The 12,576-nt window shown below is 38.9% G+C and overlaps 1 protein-coding gene across 3 annotated transcripts in view; it reads right to left on the reverse strand.

Moving 5' to 3' along the window:
* tenm3 (teneurin transmembrane protein 3) overlaps nt 1-12,576 on the reverse strand; it is a 452,242-nt gene that overhangs the window by 98,041 nt on the left and 341,625 nt on the right. For 2 of the 3 annotated variants that reach the window (XM_036574878.1, XM_036574880.1), the window contains 3 exons: nt 9,782-9,805; nt 8,582-8,602; nt 4,697-4,843 (listed from right to left, as the gene is read on the reverse strand). In XM_036574878.1, coding sequence (XP_036430771.1) covers nt 4,697-4,843; nt 8,582-8,602; nt 9,782-9,805 — 192 coding nt within the window. The remainder of the gene's footprint in view (nt 1-4,696; nt 4,844-8,581; nt 8,603-9,781; nt 9,806-12,576) is intronic. The other variant, XM_036574879.1, reaches the window with a different exon arrangement.

Raw genomic sequence — 12,576 nt, forward strand, 5'->3', positions numbered from 1 at the left:
TGATCGATTCAAAAAGCAGTCCAGGCTGATACACTCCTTCTAACTTCAGTGGGAATGAGCAGGGCTAAACTGCTGTAGACATACAAATAAATATATGCAAATGTGTTGGTTTTCATGGCATCACAAAAACAATGAATTCAAAACAAACTGTTTTTGCAGCTTAGTTTTTACAGTCATTATATGGACTGTTTCATTATATATGGTTCCAGGTTAGTGAATGGAACATCTACCATGAAAGTTGTAAATGCAAAAAAAATGATTCCTTGCAACATGAACATTATAAAGAGGTAAGTTTGGATTGGTAGTAGAAATCTGAGGATTAGAAAATCTGACAATAGATCTGTGTTTTCTAAAATTATGAACTTATTGTTGCATTCATGTACAGTTCCTTTGGACAGATAATGAATTCATACAGTTGTACGCAAAAGTTTGAACATCCCTAGTCTAATAATGAGCTTTCCACAGGAAACAAACATAAATATCATATTTTTCTGCATTTTGCTAAGTTTAACATATTGGAGAGAAAAAGCTAGAACATAAAATGTGCTGTAACTTTTCCACAGGCCATATTTTATATTTTAGATATTTCTCCCAATATGTTAAATTCAGCAAATAAACTGTAACTGTGCAGTAAAATGTACAGCAGTGTGTTTTGTGGAGAGGACGTGAACTTATTTTCACTTTAAACATATACAAAACATGTCATTTGATCAGGGGGCAAAATTCACCCAAACCTTTGCACACCACACTACTTTTGATGATGCTCAAATTGCTTTCTGCCTCTGTACAACACGCACGCACACACACACACACACACACCAGAGCTTTACAGTGTAACAATATTGTCGCACATGCTAGGAAAAATAAATCCTGCTCAAACACAAAAAACGATCATAGCTGCACATGTGCAAATCCCCTTTGAATCTCCATTCGGATATTTTATCAAGTCCAATCGCTCATGGAAGTTGTAGTCATTATTCTAACTGTGTCAGGTGTATAATATCAAACATTTCCCCACTGTCATCTCCTCAAGCACGGTCATGCAAGCTGAAACACAGTTTAGGTTCAGGTGTTTATGGCAGTTGTAGCCTTTAGGAAAACTAGAGAACAAATCCAGATGTTTGTAAACAAAAGGCCTTGCAAAGTACAAAACTGCCTAAAGTTGTTTAGTTTGAGGCGGCAACATCGTGTGTAAAGCCAGCAATAATTTAAGGTTTTACAGTTTGCCTGATGAAAAAATTGTTCCCCCAAAAGTGTCTTTGGATTTGGAAGCTGAGGAAAAAGTCACCATAAATAACATTGAGCCTTATCTTTAGGTAAGAAACTTTTTTGTGTCCATATATGCATTACTGATTGTGGGTCTCCTCATGCTGAGTGCTATTAGCCTCTTGTGGGGAATCTGAATGATTGTGAAGAAAAAGAAATCAGAAAATTACATTAAAAAAACATTAAAATACACATCTTATACACGCTGCTCATTTTTCACAGTTAAAGTGACATTTTTTTCCATTTATTGGGATTAAATCCTACATACTGTTTTAGTTGGTTTAATATTTGCAGAAGGAGTCCCAACGACTGAGTGTGTGTGCATGTGTGTGTGTATGTGAGAGCAAATGGAAAGCATTTGCGTCCCTTTTGGGTCCACCACTGCTTTCACTCTGGGAAATATTCCTTCAAAAGTAGCGCCCTATGTAGGGAACAGCATGTTTCATTTGAGATGTGTCCCCAAGGGAAAAAAGAAAGCAAATACAAGGACTAAGTAGGCCAGTCTAAGGCACTGTACTATTCCACACACACACTACGGCTGCACAATATGGATTGTTATTAAAACAATATGGACGTATTGGGCCCATTTGCATATTGCAGCCTTCTGTGATAATAAGTATTGCAAAGGCCAATATTACAATAACGATTAACAAATGATACACCGTTTCACACAGAAACACACAAGCTGAGTAAACAGCTGGTTAATGCTTTATCTCCCCATCAGGTACAAACATAAACCCCGACCATCCGTCACACTTACTTTATAAAAAGCCCTGTGCACACAGTGCACTGCCATCAGAGTTTTAAAATAATATATGCACGCACACACATACACACACACACACACACACACACACACACACCGTGTGCTGTGATCATCTTGACCAATCACAGTCTTAGATGAGTTTCTGTGAGTTTTGATGAATCAATAATCAATAATCCAGCAACAGTCAATTATTAGATTATCAGAATGATTTCTGTCAATATCAGTTATATTAGCAACTTAACAACAACAAACCATGCAGAACATATACATACTTGCACCATATTCCACACAAACACACACACACACACACTCACACACACACATACACTATCTAAGCCGCTTATCCTTCTGGGTCACGGGGGTGCGGGAAAGAAAAGGGCAGGAAACATCCTGCAGGTCGCCAGTCCCTTGCAGGGCAGGCACCCAGACATACAATCACACTCACATTATGTTCCACACAGTCATATGAAGACCTTTGGGTGCCCTGGTCAAATGACATGTTTTGTTGATTTTCTAAGTATAAAAGTTATACATCCTGTAAAAATCTGGCAAGAACTTAAAATTAATTTTGGACTGTTGATGATTTTATTATTTATTATTATTATTGTAGTTTTCCTTCTCATTTTCATGATTTAATGATGACTATTATTATTGCTACACTGTAATTAAACTGTCACTATCATTGGAAATACTAGGTTTTATTAGGCACTTTGGGTGATGATGGGCCGATTCAGGTCAGTTTATCACAGAATGTTATTGGACTTAGGAGAGATTCAGATTCAAAACTTGGTGCTGTGGGTCGAGCTTAGTCTGAAAGTATTTGGGCTAAATTTGAGTTTGGATTAAAATTTCAGGCCTGATTAAACTGCAATTGCGTGCGCACACACACACACACACACACACATACACACACCAAATGGCTGTCCAAAAGCACCAACTGCTTCATTTGTGATCTGACCCTTTTATAAATCTGTTTTAACCCAGCCCACCATGGTCAAAGTAAACACACACACACGAAAACATTCCCTGCATGTGTTCACATGGCCGTGTCCAGGTCAACATACATAACAGGATACGCTGCGGATGCATGTGTGCTTAAGGCGCTATGTTTATTATTGCAGCTCAGACTGACAAGTCCTGAAGTGGAGATCTTTTGAACGTACCATTTTACACTACTTTAACCGTGACTGTATTCAAAGAAATATAAACAGCAATAAGCAGTACGCAGCAACAAAAACACATTAGACTGCCATTTGTTACTGGCCAGCGTTCCACTGTATATTTTCACGCAGGCAATAAAAAAATGCCAAATCCTTAATTAACCCTTTGAGGTCCTCCAAAATACTTACATTATATACACATTCTTACTATTTCTAACTTGTAGTTCAGTGAAACAAGTAGATCAATTGTGTGAAACCTACATTTTTATTCCATACTACGTTTGTGTTTAAGTAGAGGAGGAGCTATTTTATTATTATATGAATTTGATGAAAAGTTACTGTGGTGTGTACAGTCTGTTTTTGAAAAAAAAACACTGGGCCTCACCAAATCTTCCTAAATTTTTTGTTTGATTTGTTCTTGAGAAAGGTCCTTAAACAAAGTCCATGTCAGATTCATGATGTTCTTAAACGGCAAAACTGTTTACACTTTTGTGTAAATAAGAAAATATTGGTGAACGTCAGAATGACAAGTGGGTTTTAAGATTTCTTGTTAAAAGAATTATTGGTTAAATAATTAGAAATGTAATTGAATTATTTAATAACATTTGAATAAATGTGTTTATAAGTTGAATGTGTAGCAAAATTACAATAATAACTCTAGACCTGCAAGGGTTAGAAATGTGTCAATGTTAAAGAGCAGTTTTTTTTACGTAAAGCTTTCAGGCATTACAAATATTAAAACTTTTACACAGAAATTTGTGTAAAACATCCAAACATCCAAAAATGTTTAAAACCAAACACCTGTCCTGACACCAAAAAATCAAACAAACAAACAAAAGAAAAGAAACCTTAAGTGTCCGTTTTTGGGACAAGCACAAGACACTGTTATACTGATAGTCTGGCAAAAAATCAAATTTACTTACTGTCCTCCCTTACCCCAAATGTAGTTAATCAGACATGTCTGGTGTCTGAAATTTCCTTCTTTACTTTTACTCTTGAGGATAATGTAACTGCTACTGTTTTTAGCCATGTGACATCCTTTTGTCCACGTAAGAAACCACATATATAAGTCTATTTGGGATTACTTAACACCTTAACATGGTTTGAGGTAAGTGAGTGATGATTTAGTCATATACTACGATACTGACTGTTATGCTATAAGTTTCTCAATAGTCTTGTAGCTCCAGTGTAAAACTACAGTAGCAAACTTCAAATACCAAACATGACATGGATGATTGAGGATAAGGAGAGAAACTATGTGAATTTGATATTTGGACTGATTGGTAGCCAGTATTAACCCTAAACACAATTGTTATTTATTTTTTCAAATAAATGCAGGCAGAGGAGAGATGTTCGCTTTTTTCTTTTTTTTCGAGGCAGTTTCTCTTTAGGTTAAATGAGACTTTCCCCTTTTTCTAAAAGCTTGTTGGTATGAAAGAGTACATTTGTGGGTGGACCATAGAAACATATATACACCCTCTCACACTCAGAGCTGGACCCTCACCTCCTTCGTTGTCCTTGCCGTCTGCACAGAGGGTTTCCATGGCGACATCGCAGCCAGCCCCCCTCCAGCCAGGCTGGCAGACACAGTGCCATCCGTTCTGATCCAGAGTACAGCGACCGTTACTGTTACACAGCCCAGGACAGCCCTCTGCACACACACAAACACTCCGTCAGTCAGAGACAGAGAGAGAGAGAAAGAGAGAAAGAGAGAGTGGGTGTGGTGGTGTGTGTGTGACAGAGTGAAGGAGAGAAAGACAGGAGTGTGTGAGTGTGTAAGCATGTGTGGTTTGAGTGTGTGTGTGTGTGTGCGTGTGTGTGAGAAAGAGAAGTGAATGATAGTAAAAGAGTTTGGATGCATGTGTATACTGGGAGTCTACAAAATAATGGAAACATCACATTAAATGCTGGCCATTTCATTCTGGCCACTTTATCAGAAACACCTACCATACAGGTGCATTTTTCTGGCTTACAGTTACAGACTGTAGTCCATCTGTTGCTGCACAATTTATCAGTCCCCCTCTACTCTGTCCATCAATGGAAAAGGACCACCACAGGACCACCACTGACCAGATATTATTTGAGTGGTGGATTATTCTTAGCACAGCAGTGACACTGGCATGGTAGCGGCATGCTTTTGTGTGTTGCACTGGTATGATCGTCATACCATCCATTAGCTTCTGACCACAGAGCCGATCTTGGCTAAATATTTTTTGCAATAGACCATTCTCAATCAAACTACACTGACTGTGTAAATAACTGTCTAAGCACTGGCCCTGTCATTGGGTCGTCAGCAATGCCATAGTAATCCATGACAGAAAGTACAAAAGTATATCTCTCTCTATCACTCAGCACAATGCTAGCCAACATAGTTAGTTAGCATTCTCCTCCAAGTGCATTGAGCTGCCCAATGACGTTGCATTAGCATCATTTTGAAAAGATGCAATGACTCTCTACATGTCTTGCAGGAAACGTCTGCTGGCCTTCAGCACTCCCAGCTTGGCAGCATCATGTAATAAGATGATACTTGGCTAGCAGGTGCTAGCATTAACTAAACTGGATATGAAATAGGGTAACAAAATAAAAAAAGGGAAAAAAAAAGAAATATCAAAGAAATATCAGATATTTAAGTGAAAGGAGAAAAAGAATGCACATATTTTAAAATCATCATATATCATGAGGGAGGCTTTTTCTACAGTAAAGACAGTCTTTGCTGTATACAGGATGTTTATACAGCTCTTGTAAACATCTTGGTTCAGTCCAGTTTCTTAGACTAACTAAGCACTTAGCTGGGCCTTTGTGTGCATGGAAACATAGTTGATTTGACCTTTCAGATGTATACAAAACAAATATGACACACTTCACCCTCTGAGCTTGACCCTCACCTCCTTTTTGTCCTTGCCTGAGAAGGGAACTGTTTACAAACTGAATATCCCCTAAGAACAAAAAGTGTGCCTAAAACACTCCAGCACCACACACCCTACCATATCACTGTCACTGCTGTGCTGACAAGATAAGCAACAAGATGGCTTATAATCTGTAACTGTAAACCTACAAGGTATAAGTGCATTCTAGGTCAAGATTTTGTGATTTTGTCCATCCCCTGTTCGTGCACAGATGTGTCCTCTGGAGGGTGTGTGTGCACAAGTGAGTTCATGTGCACAGGTGATTGAGTGTGTGTGCAGTCTTCAGAAGAGGCTGCAGTAGAACAAAGTGCTTGTGACCTGTGTGTGTGTATATGTGTAAAACAGAGAGACAGACAGACCTCTGGACAGATAAAAAAGTGGCAGATGAGAGAGGTCAGAGGTCAAACGTGAACACAGAGTGACACTAGACTCGGCACAGGCCGGGTGAGATGCACAACGGCTGTAAATTCACATGAATGTAAACAAAAAAAAAAACTTCGTCACCATCATCGTCATCACCATCATCATCATCCTCACCATCAACACAACCTCTCAGTGAAACCCAAACAGTTTTTGTTGCTCAAATTAAAAGGATGAAAGGAAACAGCAAAAGTTCAATCAGAATTTAAATCAAAATAATTGATCTTTCCAGGCGTCTCCCACAAATTTGTTCTTTCACAGCTACTGTTGTGAGATTGAAAGCTTTGCAGAATGCTGATAAAAATCCTATACACTGATGTTAAGTTTAAAAGTTACCTGACAGCAATTTATATATTTATATTATTAAAACATTAAATCACATAGATTTGGCTCTGGTAGTTTCTGGTACTGCAGCATGGTACCAGTCTGCTGCCCAGTGGTTGGGAACCTCTGGCCTGCTAGCTACTGTAGCTGGGCTGTTACTCTAAAGGATCTGCAGATAATATTTTCCTGTTTGTTCTCACCGTATCTTGCTGTTTGTCATTAGGTCGATTGTTTTTTTTCTTTTTTCTTAACGAACATTCTGTAAAGCTTGCCCAGCCTAACAACAGCAGCTGTGAAAGAACACATTTGTGGGTGCAGCATGGCACAGCTCTTGATAAAATAAACTATATGAGCAAACGTATTAAAGAATTCATTCAATTTTGCACAATAAAATGTAAAACAAATAGAAAAAGAGCAAACAAGAATAAGGTCATGGAGTGAGGAGAAAGAGAGAGAGAGGCCTGTGAGTTTTTAGAGCAGCATCCATGTGAAGCTACAGCACACAGAGAGAAAAAGAGAGAGAGAGAATCCCGGCATAAAGTATAGAGAGGACTGGCTGGGTTTGGGGTGTGTGTGGCGCCTCCAGTGCTATACTTTCTGCCCAGGGCACATTCTGCTGCACAGTGGGGGTAAGGGAGGAGGGGGTAGCAGGGGGCCAAGGGGGGGAAATAGGGGGGCAAAAAGGGGCAAAAGCAGCAGCAGCCGCAGCAAGGACAGCTGGACCAACAGACATCAGGATTCAGGCTACAGGATGCATGAAGACACGACCCACAGGATTCCCCAAAACAAAACGCTTGGACACACGTGTGTGTGTGTTTGTGTGTGTGTGGGTGTGTGCGTGTCCGTGGTGTATACGTGAACTTAAAACTATTTTATGAATTTGTACATTTATGGCAGGGTTGCTAACTGTAGATGCTAGGTTACTAACTTTAGCTACAGCAGCCAGCTTAAGACTGGGACAAGCTAAGATGTTATGTTTAAAAAGTGAACTATTTTATGAATTTTACATATATTTATGCGAAGGCAGCAAACTACGGATGGTAAGTTTATATCTTTAGCATTACATTGTAGCTTAAAACTGTGAGAAGCTAACATTAATGTTAGCCCTGCTAGAAAAAACAGCATGTGTTGTGTTTTGGACGCCGGTATGCTGAACAATGTTCTTGCATTATGTTGTATAGATGTTAAGTTGCTAACTTTAGCATTAATGCAAGCATTTCACAGTTCATCTGGTAATGTACAACTAATGCTAATGCATAGCTAGAAAACTGTAATAAGCTAACTATACCACCCCTTGCTGATTTAGTGATTTATGCAAACGTTCTAAAAACTCGAGGTAGACAAAAACTGGATTTCATAATAAAATAATAATAATGAAGTAAAGTAATAATGTAATAATGTAGTAAGTCCTCTATGGAAACTGTAATAATGTGTGTGTGTGTGTGTGTGTGTGTGTGTGTGTGTGTGTGTGTGTGTGTGTTTGAGTGTTGTGTTGACTGGCCAGGACAAACAAAGATGAAGGGTGACCAGATAAGAAGGACCACAACCAAGAAACAGTGAGGAGACTGCAACAGAGACACGCTGACGTCGTGCTTCATATACAGAAAAAAGTGAGGAAGGGGAAAAAGAGAGTGAGAGAGAGAGAGAGAAAGAGAGAAAGAGATAAAGAGAGAACGAAAGAGAGGGAGAGGAAGTAGAGTGATTGCTTATAAAACAATCTCCCTGGGTCTGTGGTTTACCTTTAAATCCTATCCTCTCTCCTATCATGGGGGCCGGGAGGAAGGACAATTCGGGAAAGAAAAAAGTAGCGGAAACAAACAAACAAACAAAAAAACAAAACAAAAACAAAAAGTTCTGAGCACTTGAGTCCAGCATACAGGACATTAGAGAGTGACACACAGGCAGGGTAGGAGAGGAGAGAGGGAGAGACAGAAAGGAGCAGAAGGAGGGGAGGCTGAAGACAAACGACAGAAACACTGAGAGAAGACAAGACGCTTGGGCTTTTAAGACTCTGAAGAACGGCCACAGAAAGATTCTGACGTTTTCAAGTATATATACATATAATAAAAAAACTGTCACAATTTTCAACCAACATATCGAAGCAAGCAAAGTTTCAGGCGTACCGCACATATTTTAAATGAAACAGTGTTTAAGAAATATGATATGATATAGCATAAAAAGAGAAACAAAATTTGCCAACAAAAGAAGAAAAATGTTCAAATACTGGAATTTTAAAAATTCTCAAACTGCTGATGTTAGTGTATGCCACTGTGTGAGAGGAATGTGGTGCTTTGCTGCTCCTTTAGTATTTAATGTGTAATATCTGTTCAGTAACACTGTACAGAATCACAATGCACACTGAAAGCCCTCATATTCTATATACAACACCAGCCAAATATTTGGACTGGCCTGATTGAATGAATGTTTTTCATAGTCTTAAAGGAACTTTAGTTTAAAATGTGAAACATTTAAAAAATCTACACAAAAAACTTTTTATGTGTAGATGTGTCCAAACCTTTGACTGATACTATAAAGCTGTATGTAAAACTCAATGGGAATTGGAGCACTGGTGTGTTCTACAGATCATGTGTTTTGTTTCAGCAAAAAAAATCAGCAAAAAAATGTGTTTTGTTTTCAAAACCAAATGCTCAAGCCTCTCTCAAGCAGCTCGCTGTGTGTGTGGTGTTGTAGGGGGCGGCACACTGCTCAGCAAATTGGGGACATTTGCCAAGGAGAAATGCTGAGGGCATGGCATTGGATTTCTGACAGTCCGAAAAGAGAAGGGAATGAAGAATCACAGTAATTCTAGAACAGATATACGCAAGGGAGAGAGAGAGAGAAGAGGTTATTAATGTGCAATCAAAATGTCATAAAAGAGCTGAACTGGGACATGAATGCACAGAAAAGGGGGCCGAAGCAAGGAAGAGAAGACACAGTACCTTGGACATACGTCTCCGGATGAGCTTCAGAGAAAAAGGAGGAAAAAGAAGAGAGAAAAAGAGAGAGAAAAAAGAGAGCAGTGGTTTAAAAAGAACGCAAAGATGTTAAGCTTATACACAACCAGGACTAATAGTGTTCATACATCACATAGATGCACAAAAACACAAACAGACATAGACTCATAACACATGGCGTAAATGGAGCAAAGCCGATAGCCCTGCTGGGAAGCTACTAGCGTGTCCCATTTTGAAATGTTACAAATTCAGTATGTAGGGAAATAACTTCTAACATGGTCATCAATCTAACAAACTCACAATGTCCAACATAAAAAAAAAACAAAAGAAAAGTTAAAAAAAACATGGAGGCTAACACTTCACTTAGCGTTCTTGCTTGTTACTCATCCTCATACATGCAATGCATTTATCTTGTTTTCAGTAACACAGGAAATGCACAGTAGCTGCATTATGACACACTGGAAGTCGAAACGAATGGCTTTTCAGTGACTGGTGGATTAGGATACGTGTGGCTTGCCATACTGAACATCGCAGATTAAATGTAAGCTCTCCAGAACCTTCCATTCTGCCATTAAAAACAAAAGTGAAGTTGTTGCAGATGCCAGCAGAACAAACATGAAAGGAAGAGCAGGGATTAAAATAGAAAAGTGGACCCACCAAGATAAACTAGCCTGGTTTAGCATGAAGAGTCTAAAAAATCTTCCAAAACACTTTGCTGTTTTAAGATTACCATGCCAATAGAAAATTAACAAAACATAAACATCTATTATTTTACATAATGCTTATGATCCCTACAGTATTAAAACAAAACAGGAATGCAGTTCTTTTCCAGGATACTTCACAATATTTCCTCAAAAGTTTGGGAACCTCAAAGGAAAAGGCCCTACAGCTCTGTGAGAGTTTAGTGGTGGAAAAATGCCTATAGCTCTGGAAGATCATAGTTTCTCAAAAGATTCTGGAGCCTTGGAGAAAAACTGCCCATAATTTCCTAAACCTTTTACCTGAAAAAGTTTGGTGGAATGGTGTCTGTAGTTCTAGAACCCTTAGTCACATGTTGCCTGTATCTCCAGAACCTTGGTGGAAATGTGCCTATTGTTACACGACCTTGATGGAAAAATGCTGAAAGTTTCTGAAACCTTGGTGGAAAAGTGTGAATCATCCTATCATCTTGGTGGAAACACGCTTATCGTTTTATAATATTGTTGGAAACTTTTGTGCCTATAGTTCTGGGACTTTAGTCCACATGGGACTATAGTTCAAATCTTTGGCGGAAATGTACGGGTATTCAAACCTGGTGATTGTACTGGCCAAGGCATCGCCTGAATTTTCTCAAACCATGCCATCACTTTTTGAGTGGTACAGCATCTTACATTGTTTAGTTAAATTATCCAGTTATTTTATTTGTAGTGTTCTCAAAGTGAACAGTAGGTACAGATCCTTTCAAACCATCAAAAAAAGTTGCTAAACATCAGTTAGTGACATGTTTCTGTGCAACTATTATTGACTCCCAGTATATTTGAAAGAAAAAAATAGCATGAAAAGCAGATGCATTGCATGAATCTTTAGAACTTTGACTGGGACGCCAACAGTTTCTAAGGCTCTGATTGACGTGCTCTCCATGACTGCTGCTAATTATCCAAAGTGTGGCTGAGTATATAACTGTGGCTCTGAATGTTGAGGCTTTGTTTGCATGCCATTTCACATATAATCACACCAGGGCCATCGCTTCTGGGGTTCCTTGTGTATGAGAAAAATAACAGATGTCCCTGAGTGAAAATGTGTGTGTGGAGGATTATATATGGATAAATGTCAGATACACAGCATGCATTTGCAGTAAAGTGTCCTCTACTTGGCTAAATTAATTCTGACAGGACGTTGGGGGGTGTCTAGCACCCACTGTCATAATATTACCCAGGCAAAGTCAAATCAAATCTGTGGGAAAAAGGTCCCCTTTGGTTTCCTCACACAAAGCACTGCTGTGACAAGCCTTCATTATTCAGGTGAGCTTTAAAAAAAACACACACAGCGTACGAACAGGAGGTGTGTGGGTGTGAGCTGGGACTGAAAGTCTCTGGCTGAGTGTGTGTGACCTTCTGTGTACTAGTGATGTGTATGAAATCAGTATATGTGCATGTAATAGGGGTGTGTGCATTGTCGTAGCATTGTGTATGTGCGTGTGTGTGTGTGTGTGTGTGTTATACAGGTGTGTACCACATGTTGTATGGCACCAACGTGTGCAGAAGAGTCTGTGCAGAGGCAGTTTGTGTGTGTACAGTAGTGTCATTTATACAACATGTAGTTCTGACAACACAGTCTGACTGGTTAAGAAGTGTTCTATCTGTATTTTTGATAACATCATGTTTTTTTTCACAACATGACTGAAATGTAACTAGTTGTACTACATGAAGATAAACTATTTAGGCCCTGTTTCCATTGTTTTTTACCATGCTACCACCACTCAGATATGCATCACAATATGAAATGCACTCGCTTTCAGCAGGTTAGCCTCAGTGAGCTAATCGGCTAGCCATGTAAACTAAGGTACAATTTTTTTGAGAAGTTTGAGCATAGCACATGTAACTTACGCAAGTAATAGCTTTGTTTGGCTATAATCTTGGCATAGAGCCGTGTTTTGTTGCCTTTCTTTTTGTTATTGTTAGCTGTGTAGCCTTTAGCATGCTAACTAGCCAGCTAGCAGAGTAAAGTGGAGAAGTTGCATCAGCAGCCTTGTAAGAGATTGAGTAGTTTTTAACCTAAACCCAGCAAATTGAATGCTATGA

This window comes from Colossoma macropomum, unplaced genomic scaffold (genome assembly GCF_904425465.1).
Source record: "Colossoma macropomum unplaced genomic scaffold, Colossoma_macropomum, whole genome shotgun sequence".
Classification (NCBI taxonomy): domain Eukaryota; kingdom Metazoa; phylum Chordata; class Actinopteri; order Characiformes; family Serrasalmidae; genus Colossoma; species Colossoma macropomum.